This window comes from Silurus meridionalis, chromosome 11, assembly GCF_014805685.1.
Source record: "Silurus meridionalis isolate SWU-2019-XX chromosome 11, ASM1480568v1, whole genome shotgun sequence".
Taxonomy (NCBI): domain Eukaryota; kingdom Metazoa; phylum Chordata; class Actinopteri; order Siluriformes; family Siluridae; genus Silurus; species Silurus meridionalis.
The window spans coordinates 10,191,979-10,211,346 of NC_060894.1; the positions used below are offsets into that span (position 1 = coordinate 10,191,979).

At 38.0% G+C, this 19,368-nt stretch overlaps 1 protein-coding gene across 13 annotated transcripts in view; it reads right to left on the reverse strand.

Annotated features, from left to right (window-relative positions):
* Positions 1-19,368, reverse strand: part of LOC124393628 (calcium/calmodulin-dependent protein kinase type II subunit beta) — a 65,164-nt gene extending 45,796 nt beyond the window's left edge. For 10 of the 13 annotated variants that reach the window (XM_046861575.1, XM_046861576.1, XM_046861573.1 and 7 more), the window contains exons 1-5: positions 19,023-19,367; positions 15,418-15,512; positions 1,357-1,416; positions 1,002-1,056; positions 458-523 (exon numbers count right to left, since the gene is read on the reverse strand). In XM_046861575.1, the coding sequence (XP_046717531.1) occupies positions 458-523; positions 1,002-1,056; positions 1,357-1,416; positions 15,418-15,512; positions 19,023-19,084 (338 nt within the window). In that variant the 5' untranslated portion in view covers positions 19,085-19,367. Of the gene's footprint in view, positions 1-457; positions 524-1,001; positions 1,057-1,356; positions 1,417-15,417; positions 15,513-19,022 lie in introns of all 13 variants that reach the window. The other 3 variants (XM_046861571.1, XM_046861574.1, XM_046861565.1) reach the window with 2 other exon arrangements.

Sequence of the window (19,368 nt, forward strand, 5' to 3'; positions counted from 1 at the left end):
CCCCCGCAATACACCCACACAGTCAAATTGATTAGAGTCCCTCTCCTGAAGGGAAATGCAATGTAGCTGAGAAGAGAATAGAGATTCTAAAAACAAGGGTGATGGGGTGGGGATTTGGATGGGAGAAAAAAGGGTACACAGGGACCGTGTGTGTGCTATGAGCAATGAGACACTGGCAAAGCTCAGCTGCCCACGCTGGCTTTTATGAGAGAATGGCTGAAAATTTATGAGCTATTTATGAGTCAAAATACTGCTTCAAAATGCCTAACGAGCTACACTACCAAGAACTGTGCTTAGATATTAGCATACAAAGTTGATGTATGCACCCTTTCGCTACACAAAGGCTACGATGAGGAATGAGAAGAACAGGACACAGGTTCAGGTCTGGGAGGAGGGAAATAGAAGATGGCACAGAGAAACATGCGCAGAGAAAAGGGGGAGCAGAAAGCAGTTTTACCTGGCATCAGCTTCACTGTAATATTCTCGTGCTACGATGTCTTCAAACAACTCACCACCGGTGACCCTATAGGAAATCGCAAGAAAAGGATTGCTAATTGTGGCTAATAACAGATCATTAATAATCTGCACACTTGCATTTAAGAAGAGTTTTCATGCATTGCATTAGAAGTGTAACTTTTACTAATACATATAAATAACACTTTTTTTTATATTGGTATGAACATATGAGAGAAGGGGATAAATGGGGGAATCCTCTAGAAGAGTCATCCCTGGGCTTGAGGGGGGAAAGCCCCTGCTGCAGGATTTCTCTTCAGCCGGGCAGCCCGGCTCTGTTTCCATGGAAACTAGCTCTTCAGAATAAGAGACAGCAAGGGAAGCTGAGGATGGTGGGGAAGAGAAAGGGGGTGGGTTTACTGGTGGGTGGGTACAGAAACAACGAGTAGGAGCCATGAATCGTGCGGTGAACACAGACAGCAGAGAAAAAGAACATATGGAAGTGCAGGCATTCTAAATGGCACGCCACATCATGAACATGCACTCACAAGTCAAACAGGAGGTAGTGGAAGCCTTCTTCTGATATACTATCGTGGAGTCGGACTGGAGAGGAGAGAAAAAAAAAGAAAGAGCATTAAGCCTGTGGGCTTTCACGCTGATAATACATTTTCCTTATCGCATAAATAGAACAAAGCCTGATCTAAGGGGTACACGAAGGAGCCCACTTTAATATCTCAGCCAAATTCTCGCCTGCTGAAAGTGCAAATACGCTCTTTCCCGCCTTCTTCACGCTCAAAATGAGTGCATTCTTTCCTATAATACTCTCGAAAATGGCGCTGCAATCAGCAAGCTGACGATTAAGATGTTAACGTTTCGCTTGATGTTCAAGAGGACAACACTCACCGATGTTGGGGTGCTTGAGAAGACGACAAATGCGAGCTTCACGTTCAAGCTTCTGGTGATCTGTAATAAATAAATATAAATAATTAAATAAATAAATGAAGATGCAGTCTTGGAAATCTCCTAGCTTAGTCAGCTATTCATCTTAAAACATTATTCAGAGATTACTATGAGTGAACGCATATGGCGACAGATTCTGAGACACATAGGAGTTAAGCACAATTGAAATCAGAGCTAACTTGTCAATCACAATAATATGTTAATATGCCTTGCAATGAATACTAGATACTGCCTGTTATAGATTCAAAAACCTTCAGGGAATCAGAAAAGCCCTAATGTGACACTAATTTATGTGCATTGTTATCCATGTGTGTGTTATACAGTCCAATGCTGTAACTAAGATACAGTGATATTTCTTATCGTGCAACAGAAACCAGCAAAGCCAGCACAACAATTGTAGAGGTTGCTGTGGTATAATGGCAGAGTGAGAAAACCACTGACAATGTGTGCGAAAACATTACTGAACTTTGTGTTGTGTCGATTTCTTTTGGTTTTAAAAGACCTGTATGACTAAGGATTATAAGAAGGTGGCTAAAAAAAAGAACCTTGATAATCAAAAGAGTGGCCCAGTGAAGATGTGGGTTTTTGTGTTAGTGTGAAGTGATATTGTATTCAGGCAAAATTTCCAGCTAAATGTGTGATGCAAAACTAATGCAAGCCACACCTCAATTAATATCATACTTACAGCAAAATACAAAAAGATATTACAAAAAAACATGTTTTATTTATATTCGGGACAAAACCTCAGTTTTACTTAAAAAACAAAAAGTACCCAGATCTGAATGCCACTGATAATCAATAGCACTGTAAAAAAATGTAGCTGACAAACAACATCCATGCTGGTAGGAACCCAATCCAACAGACTTACTGATGCATGGTTTTAATTTTACTGGTCTGCAATAGAAATACTGTCTAGAAGGTTCTGTGTAAGTGTACATTTGTAATCCAGATTAATGTGTTGTTTTTAAGGAAAAATGTTGTAACATACTATATATTTCAATGACTGGGGTAAGGAAGTGAATTGTTGTCTCGTCCTTTCCTAGTTTCAGGTTTTTTGTCTGGGCTGAACCCTGGCAAGCCTGCTTAATGATACAAGCTCTCCTGTGTAGAGAAATCATCTGCTGTATTAAACACAGGAGAATAAAGGTCATAATGGCAAAGCTGATTTTCACTCTTCCTCACAAAAAAAGGTTTTCTGAACATTTAATTGACCTATTTTTTTCATCCAAGATCCCGAAGCCAGATAATGTTACAACCTGTGATGCAAATTGCAAGAGGATGATCCAAAAATAACGTCTCTTTGGAAGACGTATGTAATGCGTAAGTGGGCAACAGCTAGTTAGAACACTTTTATGTTAATAAGAAAATAGGCTTCTTCCTATATAGCCTTTGTAATATATTATCTTGTAAATATATATTAAACCAATATTAGTTCAATCATCTATTTCCTTTTTGACACATCTGTTGTAACTCTGCCAGCTGTTATATACCATATTTATTTTGAATAAGGTCTAAAGAGTAAGCATACACTTCCTTGTAAAAAAAAAGGGAAAAACCAAACAAAAAACTTGAATAGTGGAACTTTCAAGGAGGTTGGGGGGTTTACCCCATTACACTCAAGAGAAAAGAACAGTGTATCACACAAACTTTTCACTTGTTTGTCACATTAATATCACTTTCTATACTGATCCCTCTGTTTCAGTGTTGTTTAACTTGGCTTATTACTATCACAGTTTAGTTACAATTGATACAACATTTCTGCTTACTTTTTTATGATTATTAAGAACAGAGATGATGAGTGTGAATATTTTGGCAATTGTTAAAAAAAAATCTCAGCATTCATAATTTATAATCCCTGTCCTGCACAAGCCCCCTTGAGGTTCTTTTTTAAACCAGTCTTGCTGCTCTGACATGCTTCTTCCTTCAAAGCTTCCATTGACATAAGAAGCTGCCTGTTCTGTGGTTCAGGCTCAAATTCACACTGATATATGATTAGTTTTCCCTGCCTAAAACATGAATTAAACAGTATATAAAAGAGAGAACTGGTAAGAACTGGATAATTGTCAAGATCTCTCTGAGATAGAAATCTGAGAGGAAACTCTGAAAGCAGTGATGTAATTTTGGTGCTTGATTAATACACAAGGCTAAATGAAATCATGATTCCTAATGTCCTAAAGGTAGGAGATGAAAAATAACTGGGGTCAGGTACAGAGCAAATACAATTTACTTACAAACATGCTTCACATTAAATTGTAAAAAAAATTGTAAAAAAATAAATAAATTAATAAATATGGTTCAATCCAACAGACACTAGCACTTATAGCACTTTTCACAAATTCACTTCTTTATTACTTAGCATGAAACAATAAACCATTAAAACTATATAAGAATAATTAAGAGAAACTTGTTCTCTCATATGCAATATTTTAAATATAATCACAAGACACATTTGTCATGTTCAAAAATGCAGCATTTTATTAGAAATAGAACCGACACAACAAACATATAGCAAAATATCTCCAGAAGGATACACTTATATCATTCACAAATGATAATAAAGGTACTAATGTCTGACATAAAGCCTATAGAGTTTTATAGTGTACTCATTCACTGATCTCCATATAGTTCATAAGAGCTAAGTTCACTATATGGGAATTAAAGAAAAATAATGGCTGGGTAAATTTTAACATTGGCAAAAATATCTTCCTCAGAGAGGAGAGGCCGTCACTGACAATTATATCCTAGACGTCACACCTACACCTGCATAAACATCTGAGGTGTTTTTTAAAAACAGTAGATTATTTAATATTTTTCACTGTACATCTGTCACAAATTGTACGTTCATAATTAAATATACATTCAATATAAACATTTTTTTAATTCATTAAAAACCAAACTAAAGATAAAAAATAATTAACAAGTATATTATTATACTGTACATTATGTACAGAACATTTCCTGAATAAATGTAGAGAATTAAGTTATTCAATGAGAGTTCGGACACTGCTACAAAATGGCTGACACCTGATAGAGTCAACATATAAAAGAAAGGGAGCGGTTTCGGACATGTGCCTCATTTATCAACCTAGAAACCGATGGATTATTACATAATCGTTCATAGAGATTTTTACACTAACAAAATGTGTTATTCATTAAAATATTCCATCTGCTGAGTATGTAAATTCATGCATAAGACTTGCTTATGTAAACTTCAACTGACTAGGTATTAACCTTATGATTTTCTCACACACACACACACACACACACACACACACACACACACACACACACACACACAAATTTAATATTTCTAGTTTGGACAAGGGTATTGGGACACTTGACTTTACAGCCATTTGTGGTTCTACACCAAATGGTCAACACAAAGTTAGAGACTAAGAACTGTATAGGAAGCTAGGAAACCCAAACCTGCTCCAGCATGAAAATGCACAATGCAAGCTCAATTAACATATGGTTTCTTTCAGTACTTCCCAGTGTTTTTCTTTAGATTTAGGTTGTCTGTTACTTTTTACTTTGTACAAGTGATTTCACTGCTTCTATCATTTTCAGCTGTGGAGGCCACTTTATCAATGTAAGTGTTTTATCTGCTTTTTTTTCTCTCCAAATATGATTTCACTGTTTTAGCTGAATGCTAATGAATTTATTTACGTTTAATCACCACATTATCTGTGTAAAGCTGCTTTGAGACAATGTTCATTGTTAAAAGCGCTATACAAATAAAAATTAATTGAATTGAATTGAATGCCTGGGATTGTTACCATGCCAAAAAAAATTAAACCTTTCCAGAAGGAATGGATTCAAAAACCCAAATTAAAACGTCTGTATATTTCAGCATTCATCATACCATAAGTTTGGACAACATGACCAGCAACACTGGCAGAAATGCAGCAACAAAACAGAACAGACTCTTTACCATGTTTTCTGAGAGCCACAAGCACTCATTCTTCCATTTCTCTTCTTCTCACATATTGTTGATGACTGGATTTAAAAATGTTGTCATTCTAAAATGTTCTTTTTCACTGATGTATGTATATACTCTATCTTATCAGTATGTTCCCCTTCTAAAAGTGTTTTCTTGGCTGCTACCATTCCACAAAAACCATTACTGATTAAGCCCTTTTTGACAGCAGTCATTTTGACATGAAATAGTAGGACAAATACAGGTGTTAGCAAAAACATTAATTAGCGTTCCATTCTATTTGGGTTAATGAGAGCCAGGGTTCTGCAATTGTTCTAGTGTACGGGGAGGCCACATAAAATACTTGACACTTTAGCATATAGGAGCTGTGTTTTTTTCAATATTATCGTTTGTAGTTTGTGAAATATACACATACACACAAAAAAAGTATTAAGACAAAAATGCTGAACTGGAGAAATAAAATTATGAGTCTTTCAGAGAGATTGAATGAATAATGGACTTGGTCTGAAATTAGCAAAACAAATCAACAAATGTAACTGAAAATACAAAAGATATGGTACAAATACCAAAACTCTAACAAGATGAAGCATCTCTATCTGTTGTATACAGATAGAGATGCTTATTACAAGTTTTAGCATATTACAAGTTTTAAACACTAATCTATTCATTATAAAACACAATCCTTAACTTTAATTCTAGTAGCTTGAACGAAGGTGTAATGCTACAGTGTATATATTCCTACACGGATATTACAGACTCCTAATATAAATGACCATTTAGGAAACTAAGATTAAATCTACTGTGTCTGTACTCCAAATCTAGGTTATAGAATCTAGAGCTTCGGTTCAGGCGCTGGCTAAGAATTTTTAGCACATCGTTCCTAGTGTTCTAAATGTAATTGACCTAATATCTTCCCTTGATGCTTTAAAATAATAATTATGGAGGTTGTGATCTAAGTTGGAAAGTTGGTTAGTTCAAAATGTTTGTGATTCATTAAAAAAATCTTTTTTAATAATCTACTGTGATAAACTGCAAAGTGTAGCTGATTGTGTCTGCAACAGACCTAAATGTCATCGCTTAATGCTTCAGTGACCTTTGCCAAGCACATCATGAACAAACATCAAACACTGATGATCTTTTTTTTTTTTTTTTTGTACTTTGATGAATGAGGAGTAGAGGAGGAGTGGAGTGTGGATCATGTGTCTGTTATAAATGAAATTAATTTGGGAAGTTGTCCCTCATTGTTACAGGAATTGAAAAAAAGAATGAATTAGTATTATGTTACTGTAATTAAGTAATTTTTTTAAGTGTCTGTACTTTAGCAGTATATTTCAAATCTGGAACACTTTGTCTTTACTACATTTTGATGTGTAATATCTTACTTTTTTAGACTACTACATTACGGAAAAACGCGGTCTCTTACTACTTTGAAGTAAAAACATAAAACTGCCCCAAGACCACAGTTATAACACCACAGTTTGTGTGTATGGTGTAAAGGTTCTATCACTGTGTGGCTGTAACTATAGAAAATTATTCTCTTCTTAAAAAGGTGTTGATGTGCAGGAGAATTAAACCTTGAATCACATATTGTATACATATATACAGCACTTTCCCCTTTAATAGGGAAAGAAATGGTTCAATTTTATTCATTTTGAAAACAGGAGGTGTTTTACCACCTTACGCCTGGAATGTGTTATTTCTATTAGTAAAAGTACAAAAAGCTCTCATTTACCAAATTCTGTTCTCCATTCCTTGCTAGCTTTTTTTACTGTCAGGTGTGTATACATTTAGCAAGAATGTGTCAGATTTGAATGACTATTGGTTGTTGTATAAATCGGTAAACCCACTCAACATGATGCCACTCTGACTTCTTGTTTCATAAGGAAATCAAATCAGATCACAGCTCAGACTTGCAGCTCAAATGTTCTTGGCACAAGCAGTGCAAATATTAAAAATAAAATGTTACCATGGTGATACATCTTTTCCCTTATTCTCAGGTACTAAGGCAAAATTTTAATAAACCTTCAAATACATCTTCTAATTATTAAGACTTCTTCTAATTTTTAATACATGCCCTTTTGGTCATAATCATGTAGACACCTCAGTTCTGTATGTGACTTTAAGGCAACACTAAATCTTACTATCTAACACTGTGCTTTTCAACTTTGGGTAAAAAAAAGCCCCTCAAAATGCATATGCATGAAGCAAACACACAACACAGATAACATTTCAAGTTAAGTCATACAAAAAGCTCTAACAAAAACTGTTTTTTTGCACTGTAAACACAGCTTGAGCAAATTTCGCTATTATCTTCTGCCTATGCTATTATTTTGTGTCATTCAGGTACAAATATAGCCCTATATCCCTATATAACCTGGAAGTGTGATCACATAAATCTGACTGCACCAGTCAGGCTTGTAAAAGCAAGCAAATGATAAAAGAGTGGTGTAAAATCTTTCCCAGATCAGTTATTAGGTATTGCAGTTGTCAGTTTAATCCTACTGCAGATTATGAACAGGTTATGCCTATACTTGTAAATGCAGACAGTTCTTGTAATTCATGAAATGTCTACTGTGTCAGAAGTTTCAACAGCCGTTATCAAACCAATTGAGTGCATCAGAAGCCTTCCATACTTCTGCAACCTGCTTGGCAAGCCTCCTGGTCAAAACATAAATCATAAATCTGGCTTTAAAGGGCTTAGTGTAGGCATGCGGTTCTTTTGGGTGCGTAATGCTCTGCATATGGATCTTTACGCGTTTGCAATTTTGTTGGCAAGATGTCCTATAAATAAATACCTGTTAGGTTACTGGCGTGATGACAAGCTATTATCAGACTCACACTGAGGAACAAATTAAGAAACCAAGCATCAAAATGGAGGCTTTTCTTTTTTTTCCCCACAGGAATGGGGTTTATGTAACAGCTGAGAAAATTACTATGGGAGAGCATGGAGATGCAGTGCATGAATCCTGATGACATTAAAGACGTTGCTTTCAGTGCAGCTTATGACTTGTTTTCAGTATCAACGTTTAAGTTAATATTTAATATTTCAATTCTACTTACGTAAGTGTAGACGTACTTCACATTTAAATGCGACGTCAATGGATTTGCAAAGCAGCTTCAATGTTATTGATACCAGGAGTTGTAGAAATAGGCATGTGGTTAAGGCATTGGATTACTAATCAGATAGTGATGAGTTAAAATCCCATATTTCAGCCACACTGGACCCTCAAAGGACACTCTTATCCTGCAGATGCTCAATTGTTTCTTTGTATAAAAGCATCAGTCAAATAAGGTTAATGTAATCATCTGTATATCAGTAAATGTCAGTTTTTAAAGCAAAAAAAGATTTATGATATTAAATATTTGCTTTTATATGAATAAATATGAAAATCTCACCACCATTGTAAGCTACACACATTTATAATGTAATAGTATTTTATAGTAAAGTTAAAATTACATCACAGACCTCCAGGTGTTAAATTGGTAATACTGTATCCCACATTACCATGAAATTCTTGAATCTGAATGAGGAGGTGTTGATTTATTTTTTCCAAGAGTAGTGTAAAATGTCATTCAAATTAGTTGTGCCTCCCAGCCATTAGGGAGGCACAAGCCAGTGCACTCTTAGTGCCGGTCCCAAGCCAGGATCGGTCGAAAGCTGGGTTATCGTTACCACAGGTACCAAAGGTATCGTTGGCCAACAGGGTACCGGTGGAAATTGGGCTACTGTTGGCAGAAGGAGGAGAAGAAGAGGAGGAAGGCGTCTACAGAGATGGCAGGGAAAGGAGGTACTTTAAATGTTGGTACTATGACTGGTAAAGGGAGAGAGGTAGCTGATATGATGGAGAGGAGAAAGGTAGATATGTTGTGTGTTTAGGAGAACAAGTGGAAAGGGAGTAAGGCCAGGAACATTGGAGGTGGGTTTAAACTGTTCTATCATGGTGCGGATGAAAAGAAAAATGGTGTAGGGGTGATTCTGAAGGAAGAGTACAGTAAGAGTGTAGTGGAGGTGAAGAGATTTTCTGATAGGGTGAAAGTGAAGCTGGAAGTTGAAGGGATGATGATAAATGTCATCAGTGCCTATGCTCCAGAAGTGGGCTGTGAGATGGAGAAGAAGAGGAGAAGAAAAGATTCTGGAGTGAGTTAGATGAAGTGGTAGATGGTGTACCCATAAATGAACGATTGGTGATTGGGGCAGACTTTAATGGGCATGTAAGTGAAGGGAACAGAGGTGATGAGGAGATGATGGGTAGGTATGGTTTTAAGGAGAGGCATGTGGAAGGGCAGATGGTGGTAGATTTTGCTAAAAGGATGGAAATGGCAGTGGTGAATACTTATTTTAAGAAGAAGGAGGATCATAGGGTGACGTATAAGAGTGGAGGAAGGTGCACACAGGTGGACTATGTTCTATGTAGGAGATGCAACCTGAAGGAGATTGGAAAATGTAAGGTGTTGGCAGGGGACAGTGTAGCTAGACAGCATTGGATGGTGGTCTGTAGGATGGTTTTAAAGGCGAAGAAGAAAAGGAGGAGAGTGGGGACTGAAAGAAGAATAAGATGGGGGGCTCGGTGTTGGTGAAGAGGCGCTGGATGATTGGGTAAATACTGCAGGAGTGATGAGGGAGGCAGCTAGAAATGTACTTGGTGTGACATCTGGAAATAGAAAGGTAGATAAAGAGACGATCTTTAAGCATAAGGGAGATGTGCAGACCTGCAGTAACTACAGGGGAATTAAGTTGATCAGTCACACCATGAAGTTATGGGAAAGAGTAGTGGAAGCCAGGCTGAGAAAAGAGGTGACCATCTGTGAGCAACAGTATGGTTTCATGCAGAGGAAGAGCACCACAGATGCCTTATTTGCTTTGAGAATGTTGATGGAGAAGGACAGAAGGAATTGCATTGTGGATTTGTGGATTTAGAGAAAGCGTATGACAAAGTGCCAAGAGAGGAGTTGTGGTATTGTATGAGGAAGTCAGGTGTGTCAGAGAAGTATGTGAAGATGGTGCAGGACATGTATGAGGACAGTGTGACAACAGTGAAGTGTGCAGTAGGGACGACAGTCTGGTTCAAGATGAAGGTTGGACTGCATCAAGCCGGCCCTGAGCCCTTTCCAATTTGCAGTGGTGATGGACAGGTTGACGGACGAGGTCAGACAGGAGTCTCCCTGGACTATAATGTTTGCGGATGATATTTTGATTTGTGGTGAAAGTAGGGAGCAGGTTGAGAAGAGCCTGGAGAGGTGGAGGTATGCACTGGAGAGAAGGGAATGAAAGTAAGACAGAGTACATGTGTATGAATAGGAGGGAGGGCAGTGGAGTGGTGCGGTTGCAGGAAGAAGAGGTGGAGATGGTGGAGGAGTTCAGGTACCTGGGGTCAACAGTGCAAAGTAATGGAGAGTGTGTTAGGGGAGTGGGTGGAGAAGAATGACAAGAGTGATTTGTGATAGAAGGGTATCTGCAAGACTGATAGGGAAAGATTATAGGACTGTGGTGAGACCTGCGATGTTGTATGGATTAGAGACAGTGGCATTGAGTAAAAGACAGGAGGTAGCAGAGCTGAAGTTGTTAAGGTTTTCGTTGGGAGTGACGAGGATGAACAAGATTAGAAATTAGTTTATTAGAGGGACAGACCATGTAGGACGTTTTGGTGACAAGGTGAGGGAGGTGAAATGAAGATGGTTTGGATATGTGCAGAGGAGGGACATGAGTTATATTGGTAGAATAATGCTGAGGATAGAGCCACCAGGAAGGAGGAAAAGAGGAAGTCCAAGGAGGAGGTTTATGGATGTGGTGAGGGAAGACATGCAGGTAGTTGGTGTGAAAGAGGCAGATGTAGAGGACAGGGTGGTATGGAGACGGATGATCCGCTGTGGCGACCCTTAATTGGAGCAGCCGAAAGAAGAAGAAGAAGATTCTGCTTTGTTACCTACTCCGTAAACATACACAATATGGACAGGTTTGTGGGCAACTGACTATAAGATTCATATGTGCGTTCTGCGTTCCCATTTCACTCTTATAAAAAGAGGTTCCACTAAATTGTGGAGTTTGTGAAGATTTGTGCTCATTCAGTTAGTAAAGTCAGCCCAAATTCATCCCAAAACTGTTCAATAGGGTTGAGTTCTATAGCAGGCCACTCAAGATCTTCCTCTCCAAACCATGAAAACCATATCTTCATGAATCTGGCTTTATGCACAGGGGCACTGTTATACTGAAACAGGTTTGAGTTCACAGACATCCTACACAATTGTGTACCTTTAACTTTGTGGTTACAGTTTGGGGACAAACCGCATAGGGCTGGAAAAGTCAGGTTTCCCATTCCTTGTGTGCATTTTGTGTAGAATCCATAATATCTTGCTAATCATAATGGTTCTGTTGGGAGATGTTTTATATAACTCTTTTATTTGATTCAGTTTTTTTTATTTCTCAGTGACACCCTGCATTTTTATTTTAACCTGAAAAGATTGAAAAAAAAAAAGAACACATTTGTCTGATGGACAAAACTGCATCCAAGTTTATTGTGTGGTCTATTGTCTGTATTTATTTCGAGTATTATCATTGCACTGTCTGTCCTTGTTACTATTTTTTAATGATAAACAAAAACAGACTTTTTTTAGTATTTATGGAACTGTTTTACAAAATGACATAGTTTAAGAAAAGTTTCTGAACACAATGTCATTTTCTCATTTGTATCTCTTCAAACAGCACCGTACAGCAACAAATAAGTACGAAAACAAATAAGACAACAAAGAAAATCGCCGTAGACAGATTTGTTCTGTTCACATCTAGAACACAGACCGGAAGTGACTGGCAAGGAACCATGAATTATGCACCCGGCGATCTGCGTTCAGAGAAATTACACTCTTCCTCTCTTTCTCTCTCTACACACACACAGACACATGAAGACACATGGAGGAGGCCTGGGTTTGGACTGTGTGCTTCCCACTGTGGGGGCCTGCTGTCTAACACTCATGAGTCATGAGGAAAGAAGGACAGCTAAAGGAAGAGTAATGCCTGGTTTTCTTAGTAACTGGTGAAAATGACTGTAGTAGCCTTGAAATTTTAATTGTGTAAAAATGGCATTGAAAATACCCTTGAAATTGACGCCTCAAAATCTGTTTAGGTTTGTCCCTTTTGTAGTATGTAAGCCACTATGGTACAAATACATCACTTGGTTAAGGAATAAACAGTTGGTATTTATTTATTTGTAAGAGGTTGTTGGTTCATGTGCTTATTGCCTCAGATGTTTCCTGGAGATGATACTGTGGCTCCCTGTCATCGTCGACCCGCCTCTGACGGTTGACCTCGGCTCAAAAACTCCCCAAATAATAAATACATGAAACGCATGGCATGCTGTTATCTAGGATATCATCCTCACTGAAGTTGACAGGCGTGGGTGATGCGAGAAATCATCCACAGTTGAAAAAAGAGGCAGTTTTCACACTTCTCCATATTTAGCTAGTTCACTGAGCTTTTTTGAATACGGAAAGGGTGTGGTGCACCTCGGACACTATCAAAAGGAAATGCACTAACATAAGGACTACTATCAGATACAGGCACTATGAAAACTGAAACTGGTTCCCTTTTTTTTAAGCGAAATAGATCAATTCCAATCATTTGCTGTAATGAGAAAAAGGTAGCTACCCCTTCTGACTGGTTGCCCAGAAAAAAAAACATCTATAATATAAGATAACTTTATTTTTTTAGCATACACTACTTACATCATATGAGGTGCTATCAAAAAGTTTTTAAAATAGTTTTGTTTACAAGAAAGTACTTTATTTATCTACGTTTACCCACTATCACCTTGTCCCCTTGTACAGCAATACAGAGCTCTCTGCATTCCTGCCACTTTTGGAACGTCCTGGAAGTCTTCTTTTCAAAGCATGCCAAGCATCTTCTGCACCAGCTAGCATCATTTGTCTCAAAACTTTTTGATACCACCTCATAAGTGCATGTTTTGGTCATCCTACCAATATCTTAACATAGAATGTCTTAGCCATTCATTTTGGGATTTTGTTCATACTGAATGAAATTTCTTGATATAAATATCAAAGCCCAAAATACTGTGTATTTGTGCTGTGTTGTTTATTTGTATTGTGTGTGAATGAAATACATCTGCATGAGGAAACACTTCTGATTTGACACAAACTTGAAGTGACGAGCATAGCAGGCTTCATTGTTTCCCCTGGCGAGCCACAAGTCACGGTCCTGTCAGAACCGATTGCTGATTAAACGATATTTTTATTAGCGTTTACTCAGCAGCAGTCACCAGAATAATGAAACAAATGCAGGTAATGTGTCTTCGGCTGAACTCGTATGCAGATTTATTGCTGAAATCCAGGTCTCTTACATTCATGCTTGTTACATTTCCTCGCTTTACGTCTTCATCAAGTTTTTACAGTGTCATGGCTTCGTTGTAGGTCGTTGTGTAATACCTAAATGCTGATTTAAATGCATTGCTGTGTATTACGGTTTCTTGATTATGCACAAAAGAAAGACCTAAAAGAAATAACAGATGTTTTGGCTCAGCATGTTGCCTTCCTTCACAGCTACTCTGCATCTTTGGGCTTACAACAACAAAACTGTGTTAAATACTGACAGTGTAAAAAATCTTTCGAAAAATGTTTCCTTTTCTTTTCCACCACCAGCACAAACTGTGTATCTTTGAATGTATTTATTGTTTTACATTAATACAATGATACTGTAAAAGGTGATACCTTCAGACGATACCAGCCAATTATGATACATTTCAACCTGTACCACTTGTTCAGCACTGTGTCAATTTGTTTAAGGTTACATAATGATAACACATCTGCTCTCGCTTCACATTCTTAAAGGTGCGCGTGTGAGTGTGTGTGGGGGGGATTCTTGCACATGCTTAATCAAAATGGGATCCAGTTCCACTCTGAGGTACTGTGTTGAAAATGACAACGACTGAAGCACAGATGGCAGTCGGTGGGAATCTGCCACAGGACAAGACTGCGGCATTTTGACCTCCCTGCAGCCTGATGAGCTTTTTTACATGTGGGTGTTTGTGTTTAATGCTGTACACTATGCTGCTAATGTCAACCTATGATTGCACATGCTGAATGTATAATGCTGCATTATGATCCTAAGGTTTTGTGTATGTATGTGTGTGTGTGTGTGTGTGTGTGTGTGTGTGTGTGTGTGTGTGTTTGAGAAATCTTGGTCCAAGCATGTTGGGTTCACAGACACGCTGTCCACAGTATGCCAAGTGCTCAAGCTGCCTCGGCAGCCTGCTGACCATCCCACACCCCCACTCACAAACAAACACAAACACACACACACACACACACACACACACACACACACACACACACACACACACACACTCTCTCTCAAGACCAGAAGAACCCCTATGGCCAACACCACACAACTTGTATTACAGCTACCTGTATTATATTTACAAATGCAGCTTTTTGCTTCTTTACGGGACAAATTAAAAAAAAATAAACTGACAGCAAATTTAGTGTAATACTGTTCATGTTCTTTCGAATAAACAGCTTTTCTTTCCCATTACAAATAATTAAAAGTTGACTAAACAGTTGACTGAGCAAACTTAGATGTAAACCGATATAAAATTCCTGTTTAAACCCACATCAAATCCAAAAGTACACATTTCTAACTATTCAGAAAGAATACTGGAAGGAGTAGCTTTTTGTACAGCAATGATGAAAAATGAGCACGAGGTAAACAAGGAGAAAGGAAGAGCGCGTGGCTCAGTGCTCGCTGAACTGTAGTGCTCACTTCACAAACGGCCTCACGTTTTTACGGACTACGCCTGTGGATACTGTCCTGTGCGCTCAGGTTGACCCCTTTACACCCTTCACTCCAAATATTTAATAAAAATATTTTATCAGGTTACTAACGAACGATGACGTTATAGTTGAAGCTCTTAGTTTGTACAGTCTGCTTTGCTTTGATTGGCATCGTTAATCGTGAAATTTTCCCATCATTCATTGCCGTCTGAACCGGAATACATTATAATCCTACAACAGGAGGACCACGCAGATCCCCGCATCCTCGTTTCAGCACATAGTTTACTCACCCCTGGCTGAGAGCTTTTTGGTGTTGATTATTTTGGCAGCATATTCTTGGCCTGTGCACAGCTTGACACAACGTCGCACGACTGAAAAAGCTCCCCTGAATTAAAAAAAAACAAAAAAACAACACAGGATGAAGAATGTTTCACTGCAACACAATACAGTGAAAAAGATCATTCAAATCGAAATGAACTAAATGAAGCACACTTATGCTGCTGGTTTCATAACATCAAGTGAAAAGTATTAATTTTCATATTAATGCATGAACAAACCTTGCAGCAAACCAAATACAGTATACTGAAACCCAGAGTTTTGGCAATTATGTAAAACATTACTGAAAGCTCAAACAGCTGATATTTGACATGTAAATCCTCATTATATTTATTTAATGTCTACGGATACAGTATGTCAGACACTTACAGCCTGGGAATAAATCAAAAGAAGACACAGATGTAGTCGCACCAGTTACGCTCTACTTGGATATCAGAACAGCTGGCTTAAGAAATATTAATGTAGTGGGAACGCCACTGTTGGGACGCCAGCACTAATGCTGATGTCATCTTTTAGCGCCTAATTTTAGCGCCACCTTTCTTTCGTTATACAATACGTGTTGCGGGTCTTGAGTGATATATCAGCTGACACTCGGGGGAATAAATGGCCAAAGCCTGTAATGTAAAACTCTACACTAGGCTTTTAGGTTTGCCCTTTAAATCGGAGTATGACCTAGGGAAAAGAGAGGTTAAAGACATTCCGGTGAAGCTGTGCTTCCTGGGTGACTTGATTTAAGGAGAATACAGTGGACAAACACGTAAGGCTCGGTTAAACTCCCACTATAGCCTTGGAAAACCAATGCTGTGGCACAGGCTATATTCAGTCTGGTGTCACTGTAACAAATGTAATATAGTTCCTACAAAAAAGTTACTCTTGAGGTAAATGAGATCAGGAAAATCCTAAATCTTGTCTTTTTTTTAATGCTGACAGTTTAATAAATGTGTTCTTTATTAACACCTGGTCAATCTGCCACTAAGCACTGAATTAGTGGTATTGAATTAGTGCATTCTGCCTATCAGGAGAAGAAGGCTGGTTTATCAAAAAGCAAAGTGTTCTAGTTTTATTGGCACAGGACGCTTTCATGGCAAGAGTGTACACTTATCTAGCTGAAGCGCATCCACACTCGAAGGACAACACAGTCCACCTTAGACGGCTTTGCAATAACTTGCAACGGTCGTCCTCAAAAAGAGCGATCCCTGCATTTACTGAACATCACTCATCACAAACAGCCCGAATGCAAATCATAAACATGTAACTGTTTACCTAAAACCTGTGCTGCATCTAATACTGGGTGACTAGATCAAGCAATTACACTACATTAATATAGGACATACTGTTCCCCTGGATTCCAGGGCATTTGATTCATCATTTCATTCATTTAAGTATTTTGTGTTCACTATGTGAACAGTACGTATGTTTAAATGCCGCCATTTTTCATCAATCTGTACACCTTCAGTCCAAAATGACTGTCTATATATATGTATATATATATATATATATATATATATATATATATATATATATTACAATTCAGAAAACAGTCAGATCTATTTAAACTATTAATCAGATATATTTTTGATACACCATTTCAATCTGATCAGATGTTGACTGGAATTTAATGCTTATACGATGGCTTTTTATTCCGATTGAGCTTGTGGTCTAAAACCTCAATGTGTCCAATTGTAACTCAGATCAAGCATAAAACATTGTTGTTGTTATTGATTTTTTTTTTGCCTGAGAAACTCATTGTGCAAAAGTGCAGCATTTTTGTTTTTTCCAAAAAACATTTCCAATTAAATCAAGTCCAAATTAAAGAGATATCACATCAGAAAAATCCAACAGCCAATCATTTTAAAGTATATAAATGATGTCATGCCCTTTTTCTATAATAAGACTGGGAGTGTTAGAAGGAGGTGTGTGTAGGTTTCTTTACTTGCATATGAAGAATGAAAAGAAGATTTTTTGTTTTAGCTTTTTTATTTATTTATTATTCAAATTGAAACCCTTGACACGACTCAGAGTGTGTGTTCTGGTAGCTCGCACAGTTCTGGCTTATTATTCAAAAAGCAAAACAAAAAAAGAGTTAGGGGTTTGATGTTTGACTGGCGTTTACATGATTTCGGTGTTTACATGATGGATTTTTAATTCGATTGAGAGCATTGTTGAAGATTTGGTTGATAAAAAATTTGGTTGAAAATTTGGTTGAATGAAACATAATTACTGTTAAAGTCAGTAGTTTTAAATATGTCAGACAGTAACTAAGAGCAAGCCTAAAACATCATTGTTGTTTTGTTTTGTTTTTTGTCTGAGAATTCACTGTGCAAAAGTGCACCATTTTTGTTGGTTGGAATGAAAGCGAGTTCAAATGAAGGAATTATTACATCATAAAATCTAACAGCCAATCACTTTACAGTATGCAAATGTCATGTTGACTGGTCTATAATAAGACTGCGAGTGTTAGGAGAAGGTGTGTGTTTTGTTTTGTCACTAAAATTCTATCATTCAAATTGAAACCCTCGACACACAGAGACTCAGAGAGTGTGTTCTGGTACCTCACGTATGAGATGATGAGCCCTCAGGGTTATTTCAGTGTGGCTGACAGTTCCGGCTCATTATTCATGAAGCATAACAAAGAGTTAGGGGTTAGAGTTTCATTTGTACGAAGCTCCACTGTCTTTTACGTGATTTCGATGTTTAAATGATGGCTTTTAAATCCAATTGAGCTTGCGGTCTGATTACTCACTGATCATTTCGGTTGAAGGAAACATATTTACTGCAGTTTTGAATATGTTCGACTGGAGCTCAGATCAAGCCTAAAACATCGTTGTTGTTTTTGTTTTTGTCTGAGAACTCATTGTGCATAAATGCACAATTTCTATTTTCCACAAACACTTCGAATGAAAGCGAGTTCGAATGACGGCGTTGTGACGTCATAAAATCTAGCAGCCAATCATTTTACAGTATTCAAATGTCACGTTTACTTGTCTATAATGAGACTGAGGTTGTTAGGAGGAGGTTTGTGCGGGTTTGTTCTCGCAAAATAAGAATGAAAAGAAGTTTCGAGTTTGTGTTTTTGTAGATACTGTTCAAATTTACACCCTCGACAAGTAGCCAACTAGAAAGCGTGGTCTGGTACCTCAACGATGGGCTCAATGATGATGGCTGATTCCGGCTCATTACTCAGTAAGCAAACCCAAATGCGAAGTGAGACAAGAGAATTCCCAAACGTCAGGGGACACGCATGTCTTTCCTGCTCTCTAACACTCAGATTATAGACAGCAAACAGCCGCCTTGCTTTTCTTTTTTTTCCCCGCAAAGCCCCAAATGTCACTCTGCGGCTCTCAGCGCGCAAATGTCCAGCAAACGGACTGTGGAGTTTCCTGATCCACAGTGACCCCACGAGACTTGTGTACCAGCTTATACCATGCACACACACACACACACACACACACACACCGAGATTTATTAAAGCTGATCTTGTTTCATTTCGCAATTACTCCAAACCATTTCATAACATCACACAACACTTGCATTTAAAACTCAAAACAACTTGGCTTACTTTCCGAGTTCTTCATAAAGCTGGTATTCGTCGGTAAAGCGTGTACAGGTTGTCGTTGCCATCTCTCTCTCTCTCTCTCTGTTTCTGCCTCTCTTTTTTCTGCTTCTCTCCTCCTTTTCGGCTTTGTGGATATATATATGTGTGTGTGTGTTTGTGTGTATATATCCGAGTGGTTTATTCCTCCACGATGCAGAAAATGCTTTCTGGAAGAAATGATTTCTATAGTAAAAATATGTGTGTGTGTGTGTGTGTGTGTGTGTGTGTTGGAGAGAGTGGAGAAGGTTAAGGCTGGGTGATGAGTGAGCTCGAGCGCTTTCCAAAACCCGCTCACTGAATGAATGCGCTG